General features: G+C 35.3%; 1 protein-coding gene across 3 annotated transcripts in view; it reads left to right on the top strand.

Annotated features, from left to right (window-relative positions):
- The window catches only part of ARHGEF10 (Rho guanine nucleotide exchange factor 10), a 595,236-nt gene that overhangs the window by 151,678 nt on the left and 429,600 nt on the right, over nt 1-13,958 (top strand). For all 3 annotated transcript variants that reach the window (XM_053710365.1, XM_053710363.1, XM_053710364.1), the window contains one exon: nt 1,855-2,024. In XM_053710365.1, coding sequence (XP_053566340.1) covers nt 1,855-2,024 — 170 coding nt within the window. The remainder of the gene's footprint in view (nt 1-1,854; nt 2,025-13,958) is intronic.

Raw genomic sequence — 13,958 nt, 5'->3', positions numbered from 1 at the left:
GCAATGGAAACACCATTCCCAAAAAAGTCTATAACCCTTGGCGATATATAATATAGAGAGGCAGGAACCGTACAAAATAACAGAATGTTTGGTTTATTGAAGACATTGATAAAATGTATATAGCTATGAAGGAAAATATAATATTAATAAAACATATATACATGCATGCATATTTAAATAGCCCTTCCCAGCACATAATGTGAGCACACCATTTAAAAAAAAAAAAGTTTCCACTTTACTTCTATTATCAAATTTGCTTCATTCCCATGATATTTTGTGTTGTAGAGAAACCTAGGTAGGAATCTGGAGCACTTCATGGCAGGAAATAGTGCTGCCATCTAGCGCTCTTGCAAATGGATAACATTCTTGCAAAACTGCTGCCATATAGTGCTCTAGAAATAGGCCGGCTCCTAAGCTTACAGTCCTGCTTTTCAACAAAAGATACCAAGACAACAAAGAAACATGTACAATAGAAGTAAACTAGAAAGTTGTTTAGAATTGTGTGCTCTATCTAAATCATGACAGAAAAATGTTGGGTTTTATTTCCTGTTAATCAATGTTTGAAGTGTTTATGTTTTGTTAAGGAACATTTTAAGGGGGATATTTATCAAAGGTCTGGCGGACCTGATCCGACAGTGCGGATCAGGTCCGCCAGACCTCGCTGAATGCGGAGAGCAATACACTCTCCGTATTCAGAATTGCACCAGCAGCTCTTGTGAGCTGCTGGTGCAAGCTGCCCCCTGCAGATTTGCGGCCAATCGGCCGCCAGCAGGGAGGTGTCAATCAACTCGATCGTACTCGATCAGGTTGGTTTTCGGCGATGTATGTCCGCCTGCTCTGAGGGTTATGAAGCAGCGGTCTTTAGACCGCTGCTTCATAACTGCTGTTTCTAGCGAGCCTGCAGGCTCTCCAGAAACGCGGGCCCTCAAGCTCCATCCGGAGCTTGATAAATGGGCCCCTAAATATCAAAATCTGCACCTAACAAACAGTAAATAATCAATCTACAAAGGTTTGTTTGTTGTTTCATCAAATCCATACAGATTGTATGATAAAAATATACACTTAGACTTTGATTCTTTGGACCAGTCAGGAGAATGCAGACCACAGTTGCAATCTGTATTCTCAATTTTTTTTTTCAGTTAGTAAATTGTGGCAAAAAAAGGTATTCAGCCCTCCACAAGGAACATTTCTTTCCTTGGCGTATTAATTAAATCACCACTCTTTAAAGGGATAGAAGGGTCAAAATGTGCGTAAGTCCATTTGAATTTGAAATAGAAACATTTTTGCACTATACTTCCATTAGCAAAAATGCTTCTAGTAAAAGTCATTACTATTTTCTACGGCATACGCACATATCCTAAGGTCTATGTACCAGAATTCCAATACTGTGTCTGCTTGCAGAGTTGGTGACGGTGTGTATTGCTTCTGTGATAATGTCATTTGTGTTATACAAGCCAACACTGACTCTCGGAAATGGTGTTGTGCTTGAATACTGGTGCATTGGCCCTCACAGCATATGTGCATATGCCTCACAATAACAGTAATAACTTTTACCTGAAGCATTTTGTTTAATGGAAGTATATTGCAAACATGCGTTTATTTCAAATTGAAATGCACTCATGCACATTTAATTTTTTACCTTTCTATCCCTTTAATGCAGTTCTGGAACTTTTGTTTCCAAGAGCCAAATGAATATGTAGATTAAAAGCACTTTACTCAGTCCCTGCCCCTGGGTCTTGTTATAATTGTATTATTTCCCTCTTATTATTGCGCCCCTCCTTATCCTGAGGCCAAGCAGCCTTACGTGGTTTTCGTTTAAATAATATGTCATCCTAATATGAGTTTATTTTTTAGATCCGGAGGAAATGATTTATGATGATGTGGAAAATGGGGAAGATGGAGGAAACAGTTCCTTGGATTATGGCTGGAGCTCTAGTGAGTTTGAAAGCTATGAAGAGCAGAGTGACTCAGAGTCCAAGCATGGAATCCCTAGCTCCTTTCTCAGGGGAAACAACAAAAGACATGTACGTGTGTAAAATCCATATAACTTATTTCCACTGTGACTTTAACAGAGTTGTCATCTGTATATATAGAGACCCTGTCAGAGGAGCTTACAGTCTGCTTAGTATTAGAGATGGTTAGTGAGTCACAAGTACAGGACACTTTTATTGGAAGAAAGCAGAGCTTTTCTTGGGATTTTACCCTGTCTGTTCTGGGCAATGAGACCATACCTGTCAGTGGCTTGTCATGCTGAGTGACCATTAAAATATTGTACTGTCATTCAATGTAACATTACAGGTTATGTTAAATGGCTCACCTAAGATGCAGTTAAAAAATGTAATGGTTTGTTTAAAACTGTTTTATAGAGACATATTTAAGGGTTGTTAATATTGTGAGCCAGATTACTAGTGGAGCGCCAACGGTTGAGAGCAAAAGATAAGGGGTTTATCGCAGGGGTATGCGTTTGTCGGAACTAACGCGTTAAAAGTAAATGCGATTGCTTGAGTGCAATTGCGATTTATGCTTGAATGATTACCGCAACTTCCGAGCTCTGCTTAATTGTTTTGTGAATCTAAAAAGTAGCACAAAACACATAAAAAATGCATTACAAAGTATAATTGCACTCATAATAACACTATCTTAATATTAGTTAAAATATGAGATCTCAGACAGGCAAAGGGCTTTAACATAGACATGCAAACATATACATGTCTAGAGATGTATATGTATGTATATATATATATATCTATCTATATGTGTGTGTGTGTATAAATTTATATATATATATATATATATGTATATACAGGCAGCCCCTGGGTTACAGTCACCCGGCTTAAGTACAACTCGTACTTACAAACATAGAGCTTTACCGTCAATCCTTCTTTCCAGGATAACCCAAAATACTCAAAATCCAGTGGTCACAAGGACAGAAAGTGATGTGAATATAAATCACAGTCACTGTGGATTTGCACTCTCACCTCAAAAACAGATTGCCAGGGTGTCAGGAATGTTGAGGATACACACAATGTCGAAGATTCAAAATCTCTAAACTTTTCAAAGTGATTATTTTATTATAAACTGTGACATTTCAGGGATCAAACTCTTCCCTTCATCAGACCAGATATATACGGTACATATGTATTTATGTGTATATATGTAAAAGCACATTTATGTAATATTCTTATTTAATAAAGAATTGAACTGTGTATATATTGTAAATATTTCACATTCCAATGGTATGCACATTGGGGAATATGTTCTAAGTATTTATAAATAGTTATCCCAATATATATCTGTATATAGCTATACCTATATATAATCGTGTGTGTATGTATGTATATATATAAATATATATATATATACACAGCAATCCACAGAGGCAAGCACTCGCTGGTTTTACTGTGTACAAAACATATATATATATATATATATATATATATATATATGAGATATACCGTATATTGTACAAAACCCCCAAGATATATGTAGAATTATTTATGTATAAAAAGAACACATTCTGTTATGTGAAGAACATTGGAATATGAAATATTCATATTTTCATGTCAGGTTAGCGCACATGAGAATATGCGTTTGGGTTTGTGTGAGAGTGAGGTGGTTTTTTTCTCCTTTGACTTCTATGTGGGATTATGTGAACATGCAGGCGATAGTCTTACTTTGGCTTTTTGCTCTCGTCGGGTTAGCTTACTTTTAGTGCTATTAATGCTTAAGCGGGAGGGCTAATTAGTGCTCCACTTGTAATCTGGCCCTATATCATTAAAGGGACATAATACTCATATGCTAAATCACTTGAAACTGATGCAGTATAACTGTAAAAAGCTGACAGGAAAATATCACCTGAGCATCTCTATGAAAAAAAGGAAGATATTTTACCTCACAATTTCCTCAGCTCAGCAGAGCAAGTTCTGTGTAAAAAGTTATACTCAGCTGCTCCCAGCTGCAGGTAAAAAAAAATAATGAAGAAATGAACAGCAGCCAATCGGCATCAGCAGTGCTGAGGTAATGAACTCTTTTACTGTGATCTCATGAGATTTGACTTAACTCTCATGAGATTTCATTGTAAACTTCCTTACACTGAATAGGGAAATAACATGAGAGTGCACGAAGCTCATCCCTTCGGCTGTCCCGGGACAGACATACTGATTTGCTGCTTAGAAATCCTTTACAATGGGATGTGGCTACTGAGAAACTATTGAGGTAAAATATCTTTCTTTTTTACATAGAGATGTTCAGGTGATATTTTCTAGTCAGCTTTTTACAGCTATACTGCATCACTTTCAAGTGTTTAAACATTTGGGTATTATGGCCCTTTAACTATGAAGGGCTTTTCGTTGGACAGCTACAAATATCAGCTTATGCAACTTGTGATCTCATTGGAAGAGAGCAATAGACAGTTTAACCTATTACCTAGTTTAATGCTACACCACTGGCAATATGATCTCTTATATTTATGCTTGTTAAATAAATCATGCATGACCAAGTAGTGACTGAAAGCAGTCAAACAGCAAAGCATTTTATTGAAAGTCTATTTATTTTATTCATGTGACTTTATAAGATACAGTCTTCTCCCCTAAATCATGGAGACTTGGGTCTTTGTTCAAGACACTGTGGCTTTTAAAGAAAATAAGCGAGACTAAGGCGTCAACAGATTTCATGCAGTAAAATCAACACATTAAACAGTAGTTACTGAAAAAACAACAACTTTATTTTACAATTTGATACAGTTTGGTACAACAGAATTCTTCATACAAATCATCTTTAGTCACACAGTGAAGCTTAATGGATTCATCAACTTTCTTCAAATCTGTGAATTCTGTTTCTCGTTAAAGGCACAGCGTAGGTAAAAACATTAAACTGTCAGACGCATCAAAATCATTGACTAAATGAGAGTACAAGAATATAATATTACATCTCTGAAATTAAGATTTATTTGTTGTAAAAAATAATGGAGAAAATGTTCTAAGAGCAGATAAATAAGGGAGCCTGGAAGACTGTAAAAAGTTTGGAAAAATAGATAATAAAACTAATTAATTTTATTGTAAATCTTTTAAAAATTTCTAAAGAATCCAGCTTGCAAGTTAATATGCCAGACCCATCAGCACATTGTCACTTACTTACATGTTGCAGCTCATGCCGTAATCATAGCTAAAGACATTTCACACAATGTCATCATTTAAAAGCAGTGTACAAATCTCATTGGTTAAAAACAAACAGTGCCAGGTCTGCATCATTCATTTCTTAAAGGGATATTCACACATTGGTGTCATATTTCTTTTAAAGGGCAATCCCATTATTTTCTTAAAGGGATATTCATATTCTTTCTTTAAAGGCATATTTCTATACTTTAAACATACTCATCTAAATTTCAATACATTCGCTTAAAGGGATGTTCAAATGTTCTTCTCAAAAGGATAGAAAGATAAAATATAAATCTGCATGGTCACTACAAAAAAAGTCAAACTGAAAGAAAACCCATTTTGAAGTTAGTTTCCTGGTTTACCTCCCTCTTTCACCAGTATTCTACTTTAATCTCTAAAGCATATCTGCTAACAAGCAGTGGCATTGTTCACGTTTGTATTCATGAGTAACTTCACCATGCATGAGTTGTCTTGTACATCAGATTATCAGCAGACTTTGTGAGTCAAACATGTCATTTTATTTTGTTTAATAATGCACTTTAGTTAGGGATGAGTAATCTCAAACATATCCAGAAGCATTTATTAAATATTTTACCTCTCACAACCCTCAAGGTAGGTGGCGTAAATAAAGTGCATTGTGTACATTTATCTCGTTATTGTGTAGTTTGTTTCTTCCACTGAATGTTTTAAATTATTATGTGTTGTTCTTCTGTATGTCATGTTTCATAAAATGCAGCAGTCCTAGTAATGCAATTTCTCAATCAAATTTATAAATTTAGCTACCATTTCACTTACATGGTCAGAGACTAAATTATATGACTTTGGTTAATTGAAACAAAAACAATAATAATAATAATAATATTTTTTTTAAATATATATATATATATATATAAAGGAGGAAGAGGACAAAAAGGGAGAAAATAGCGCTGTTTCTGTTACTTAAACTATATGAACAGATTACATAAATAAACCATACAATGATAATGGTAATATTAATAATGAATTGAGGAGTGAAAAATTCCAAACGGTAAAAACAGGCGCTTATAAGTCTAAACACATTAATAACTATTAACCAAACAGTTCATGTAAACAATGGATTGGAAAATTGTATTGCACAATATTGCCTGTATATAATTCAATAAGGTAGTGTATGGCTGCACTCCTGTGTAAATGGCTGAACTTCTCACTTACAGGATAAGACCTCAGCCCTATGAGATAAGGTGTTTGCACTGCAGAGAAGTACTTCTATGGTGTAGATTGGTGTCTCCGCAGATATAATCCATTCCCCTCTTAGTATATGGTAAACTTTCATGTGCTTTATAGGAGTCAGTGTTCCTTCTGCCTCTCAGGTATGGGATCTTTTCTTTTCAGAGTATGATAGATCTCCCAAGCAATATGCAACCAGTGGCCATAATCCAAAGTGGATCGAAAATATCCCCCATGGACAGCTCCAACGAATCCGTCGCAATTGTTCAAAAATGGAAGATTACGATAGAGAATCTATGGAACTTAAAGGGACACTCAATCAAAATTAAACTTTCATTATTGAGATAGAGCATGCCATTTTAAACAACTTTCCAATTTACTTCTATTAGCAAAATGTTCACAGTCTTTTTATATTTAAACTTTTTGAGTACCCAGCTCCTACTGAGCATGTGCAAGAATAAGTGTGTATGCATTTGTGAATGGCTGATGGCTGTCACATGGTACGTGTATGCATTTGTGATTGGCTGATGGCTGTCACGTGGTACAAGGGGAGTGGAAAAAGACATAACTTTTAAAATTGTCAGAAAAAAAATCTACTACTCATTTGAAGTTCAGACTAAGTGCTATTGCATTTTCTTGTTATCTTGCATTTGTTGATTATGCAAATCTACTGTGTTGACTGGTCCTTTAAAACTTTTGCTTTCTCTGTCTTCCACTTTGATAAGATAGGTGTCATATGCTTTGTCTGTTTACACAGGAGTGCAGCCATACACTACCTTATTGAATTATATACAGGCAATATTGTGCAATACAATTTTCCAATCCATTGTTTACATGAACTGTTTGGTTAATATTTATTAATGTGTTTAGACTCATATAATGTGCTTATAAGCGCCTGTTTTTACCGTTTGGAATTTTTCACTCCTCAATTCATTATTAATATTACCATTATCATTGTATGGTTTATTTATGTAATCTGTTCATATAGTTTAAGTAACGGAAACAGCGCTATTTTCTCCCTTTTTGTCCTCTTCCTCCATTTCACATTGGAGAGTGTATACCGAAGTTCCCTGCTCCAGTGCACACTTTCCTTAAAGGGATAGCAGCTAAGGTTTCTGGTTATTGTTTGGTGAATATCTGCAACCTAGTTTTTCTTTTTGGTCTCTCTTCTAATGCGCCCTGTCTCTCCGCTTTTTGTTTCATATATATATATATATATACACACACACACACACACACATACACTAATTTATAGAGAAATGTAAAATAATGAATGCTTTAATGAGATATGCATTGCCTTTCGGTCACACTATTGTTAATATCTATAACAACCCAGAAAAACAAGCATATAGGATAGCCTACGGTCTTGGCTCCTATAGATTTATTTTATCAACACCCACTTGATGCTTCTTCAGTTTTAACTAATTAATAAATAAGTATCCAGAGAGCTGTAATATTGCGTTGTATGATTGCTATCATGGTTCTGCAATTAAAAAAATACAAGTAGTTTTCACCTGTTGTCTTTAAATTTTAGATTTGTCACTACTGTTGCATGAGCAATATCGGGTTTATTGCGGCTCTTTCTGCTTGTCAGAAGGAGCACGCATATTAAGAGCTGAAAGTAAATGCGATCACGTGAGTGCAATCTCGATTTAGGCTTGTCAGGTTTGCGCGACTTGAGCGCTCTGGTTAACTGTTATGCTTAAAACAAAAAGTAGCAGAAAACGCATCAAAATACATTTAAAAGTACAGTTACAATCATAATAGCACTGTCAAAAATTATTTTAAAAAAATTGCATAAAAAAGTTATAAGGGTTCAAATAAATGAGGTCTCAGGTATGCAAAGAGCTTTAACATAAAGATACATAAATATACATGTCTAAAGATTTATATGTATATACTGTGTGTGTATATATATATATATATATATATATATATATATGCCTGTGTACATATGTATTTACAGACATATATACACATATAAACATATGTAGATATCTATAAAAGTGTGTTGGAGCCCTTTACAGTCAAGTAGTTAAAAAATTAAAAATCATACTTATGTAATAATCATATTGCCAAAATTAATCTCGTGATCTAAACCATAGAGTTAAAAAAAGTGAACATATAAAAAATGAGTGTTGAAAATCATTCTTAAAACATGTATATTAATAAAACACGTTAAACTTTAAAAAAAAAAAGTGATGCTGCTGAATAAATAGCACTTTTTTTCTCTTCAAAATTAATATGGTTAGAATGAATATCCTTTTTTAGTACATTTATATATAGGGCTGAAAAAATCCACTAATATGCTACTCCTGGATTAATAAGAAATGGCAGTAAACAAAGGAGTAGTAAGACCTTTTTTCCCCTATACAGGGAGTGCAGAATTATTAGGCAAATGAGTATTTTGACCACATCATCCTCTTTATGCATGTTGTCTTACTCCAAGCTGTATAGGCTCGAAAGCCTACTACCAATTAAGCATATTAGGTGATGTGCATCTCTGTAATGAGAAGGGGTGTGGTCTAATGACATCAACACCCTATATCAGGTGTGCATAATTATTAGGCAACTTCCTTTCCTTTGGCAAAATGGGTCAAAAGAAGGACTTGACAGGCTCAGAAAAGTCAAAAATAGTCAGATATCTTGCAGAGGGATGCAGCACTCTTAAAATTGCAAAGCTTCTGAAGCGTGATCATCGAACAATCAAGCGTTTCATTCAAAATAGTCAACAGGGTCGCAAGAAGCGTGTGGAAAAACCAAGGCGCAAAATAACTGCCCATAACTGAGAAAAGTCAAGCGTGCAGCTGCCAAGATGCCACTTGCCACCAGTTTGGCCATATTTCAGAGCTGCAACATCACTGGAGTGCCCAAAAGCACAAGGTGTGCAATACTCAGAGACATGGCCAAGGTAAGAAAGGCTGAAAGACGACCACCACTGAACAAGACACACAAGCTGAAACGTCAAGACTGGGCCAAGAAATATCTCAAGACTGATTTTTCTAAGGTTTTATGGACTGATGAAATGAGAGTCAGTCTTGATGGGCCAGATGGATGGGCCCGTGGCTGGATTGGTAAAGGGCAGAGAGCTCCAGTCCGACTCAGACGCCAGCAAGGTGGAGGTGGAGTACTGGTTTTGGCTGGTATCATTAAAGATGAGCTTGTGGGGCCTTTTTGGATTGAGGATGGAGTCAAGCTCAACTCCCAGGCCTACTGCCAGTTTCTGGAAGACACCTTCTTCAAGCAGTGGTACAGGAAGAAGTCTGCATCCTTTAAGAAAAACATGATTTTCATGCAGGACAATGCTCCATCACACGCGTCCAAGTACTCCACAGCGTGGCTGGCAAGAAAGGGTATAAAAGAAGAAAATCTAATGACATGGCCTCCTTGTTCACCTGATCTGAACCCCATTGAGAACCTGTGGTCCATCATCAAATGTGAGATTTACAAGGAGGGAAAACAGTACACCTCTCTGAACAGTGTCTGGGAGGCTGTGGTTGCTGCTGCACGCAATGTTGATGGTGAACAGATCAAAACACTGACAGAATCCATGGATGGCAGGCTTTTGAGTGTCCTTGCAAAGAAAGGTGGCTATATTGGTCACTGATTTGTTTTTGTTTTGTTTTTGAATGTCAGAAATGTATATTTGTGAATGTTGAGATGTTATATTGGTTTCACTGGTAAAAATAAATAATTGAAATGGGTATATATTTGTTTTTTGTTAAGTTGCCTAATAATTATGCACAGTAATAGTCACCTGCACACACAGATATCCCCCTAAAATAGCTATAACTAAAAACAAACTAAAAACTACTTCCAAAACTATTCAGCTTTGATATTAATGAGTTTTTTGGGTTCATTGAGAACATGGTTGTTGTTCAATAATAAAATTAATCCTCAAAAATACAACTTGCCTAATAATTCTGCACTCCCTGTATTAGGCAGAACAAGATTGAACAAGTAATGTTTCTCTCCTGACTAGTTACTTTCCACCCCTAATTGCTAAATTATAGTGATATTTATAGTAATTCTTATCCAGGGTGGTTCCATAATTTTTTATTTTATCTTTCTTTGAACAATGATTTGAAGGCCATTTAGAGAGAACTTGTTTAACTTTTACTTTGCTAGTTCCTAGTATATTCATGTTTATATATAAACACCTATTTAAAGGCACACAATTAAATCCCAGTTCAAATGACAATTGAGAAACACTAGTGTTGAGTTCCACTGTGTAAATCTAGTGGAATTTCAAGTAAACTTTTTTAAAGTGCCTCAGCTGTGATTGTGCTTTCAAGTATACTAATGGTAACCGTATGTATGCTTCATATATTCCTTGGATTTCTGTACTTTAGCTCTAGGCCTACAATATGAAGACACACATACCGAGGAACCAAAACTTCATAATAGATGCTAATCCATATGTTGAACATAAATACTAAGAATCTTTATTCTTGAGTGGGAATTATGAAATAGTGTTAAAATAGCGTTAAAACAAATTGGTTTACACTAACAAGCTGACAAATACCAAGAAATTTGTTTGTTACAGAATAGGAGTTTCAGATCAAAAGAGACTTGCCATGAAAATATCTGTTTAACCTGTTATAAATTAACAACAATATATATATAGATATTAGTGCTTTTGTGTGTTAATATCACTTGAGCGCAATCAATAAGACTTCTATTTTTACCCAAATCAATAGTTATTTCTGATAGCTCAAGCAAGAGTCTAGGGCGAGCTAACATCTGCATGTTACATAACATGGATGCGCTAAATCCCTCACATGATAGACTTCTATGAGGGCGCACAGTAAAATTTATTTCAGATATCACTTGAGTGCAATGCTCAGGGTGCGCTAAGCCAATGGTGGAGTAGTGGAGCTCTTCATGTAGTTATGTGCTGCACTATTAATAATAATGGTTGACTTAGGTCATAAAAATTACTAAATTTTACAGTTGTATTTTGGGTTTCACTTGAGTGCAACACTTTACTCTCCATTTGTAATAAAAGTTCAAGGAGCACAATAATAGCGCTCCCTGCACTGTTAATTAAAAGTAAAGGGCACGATAAAGAGTTTCAGCTGCTTTGAGATGAGCTGGTAAAAATATTTAAAGGGACACTAAACCCATATTTTTTCTTTTATGATTCAGATAGAGCATGCAATTTTAAGCAACTTTCTAATGTACTCCTATTGCAATTTTTTCTTCGTTCTCTTGCTATCTTTATTTGAAAAAGAAGGCATCTAAGCATTTTTTTTGTTCAGCACTCTGGACAGCACTTGTTTATTGGTGGATAAATTTATCCACCAATCAGCAAGAACAACCCAGGTGGTTCACAAAAATGGGCCGACATCTAAACTTACATACTTTCAAATAAAGACACCAAGAGAATGAAGAAAATTTGATAATAGGAGTAAATTAGAAAGTTGCTTAAAATTGCATGATCTATCTGAATCACAAAATAAAAATTTTGGGTTGAGTGTCCCTTTAACCATCAACTTGTAATACCGGATTGTGTGTTAAGCAATATGTGCTATTGATTGCTATGCACTTGTATTCTATCCTATATATGCAAACAGTTTTTGTTGCTAGAATGGTAACTAGCATATGTTGGCTTAGAAGAACAAATAGACAATTGCCACCTAATCTGCCAAAGCTGATCCATATTTGGGATACTTTGGTCACAAAGACAACCATGGTTTCCACCATATCATTCCCATTGACACCTTTCCTCCAAAATGCAGATTTGCCTATAAGACAGGAATTGTTGAGTGGGAATATCACACATGTACATTCACTTGTCCCTTGTTATAAAGATTTAAGAAATTTTGTACAGAGGAGATGTCAGAAAGTGATGTCCCCATTTATAATAATTGGTAAACATATCATGAGCTCTCACATTTTGTTCATCATAGTTAAGATAACCAAAAACATAAAAGACCCTGTTTGAAAATACATGTTCTGCCCAACAACCTTCAAAGGGAGGATGATCTATAGTTTATAAGATTCTAATTGATCATCATTCTCAAGGCTTACCTGCTTATTCTAAGGTATGAGAAAAAGACCTTCATTTAAAAATATCACAAAAGTACTGGAAGGTCATTTTTTTTCTTCGTTCTCTTGCTATCTTTATTTGAAAAAGAAGGCATCTAAGCATTTTTTTTGTTCAGCACTCTGGACAGCACTTGTTTATTGGTGGATAAATTTATCCACCAATCAGCAAGAACAACCCAGGTGGTTCACAAAAATGGGCCGACATCTAAACTTACATACTTTCAAATAAAGACACCAAGAGAATGAAGAAAATTTGATAATAGGAGTAAATTAGAAAGTTGCTTAAAATTGCATGATCTATCTGAATCACAAAATAAAAATTTTGGGTTGAGTGTCCCTTTAACCATCAACTTGTAATACCGGATTGTGTGTTAAGCAATATGTGCTATTGATTGCTATGCACTTGTATTCTATCCTATATATGCAAACAGTTTTTGTTGCTAGAATGGTAACTAGCATATGTTGGCTTAGAAGAACAAATAGACAATTGCCACCTAATCTGCCAAAGCTGATCCATATTTGGGATACTTTGGTCACAAAGACAACCATGGTTTCCACCATATCATTCCCATTGACACCTTTCCTCCAAAATGCAGATTTGCCTATAAGACAGGAATTGTTGAGTGGGAATATCACACATGTACATTCACTTGTCCCTTGTTATAAAGATTTAAGAAATTTTGTACAGAGGAGATGTCAGAAAGTGATGTCCCCATTTATAATAATTGGTAAACATATCATGAGCTCTCACATTTTGTTCATCATAGTTAAGATAACCAAAAACATAAAAGACCCTGTTTGAAAATACATGTTCTGCCCAACAACCTTCAAAGGGAGGATGATCTATAGTTTATAAGATTCTAATTGATCATCATTCTCAAGGCTTACCTGCTTATTCTAAGGTATGAGAAAAAGAGCTTAATTTAAAAATATCACAAAAGTACTGGAAGGTCATTTTTAAACACATGGCTAAATCCCCATTCTCAAACATCACTGAGATAAATTTGAAATTATTATATAGGTGATGTTTAACCCCACTAACAATGTCAATTTTTTTCCAAACAAAGACAAACCGCATGTTTGGGAGGATGTGGCAGGGGTAGGTACTTTAGTTAGCCAGAAAAGAAATATGTAGAGGAGCACCAGCGGATTAAAAGTTCATCTTTAATGAAATATCCATTAAAACAAAGTCATCGACATGATGACAGTATAAAACAATCAAATGGGGGGTCAGACACAGCTGACGCGTTTCGGCGGGTAGCCATACTCCAAGCTGCTCAAATATGTTAAAACTAAATCCTCCATTTATAGGTCATTCTTTACCCCTTATTGGTTAATTGTTTGCTTACCGGGATTAACCTGTTCTATAGTAATTTATTTCTTTACTATAGCTACATGTTAACCTCCTTGATTGTAATGGTTAATACAATTAGTTCAATTCATAAACCTTATTGTCTGTCATGTTCTCTTTCATTTTAAAGGCAAAAGGTTGTTCCAGCACCTGGGAGCAATAAAAGTGTGCCAGCTCAGAGGGTACTGCACAAT

Source organism: Bombina bombina, chromosome 4 (assembly GCF_027579735.1).
Source record: "Bombina bombina isolate aBomBom1 chromosome 4, aBomBom1.pri, whole genome shotgun sequence".
In the NCBI taxonomy this organism is placed as follows: Eukaryota; Metazoa; Chordata; class Amphibia; order Anura; family Bombinatoridae; genus Bombina; species Bombina bombina.
Note: the sequence above shows the minus strand (reverse complement) of the source record. Positions and strands in the feature narration are given on the sequence as shown.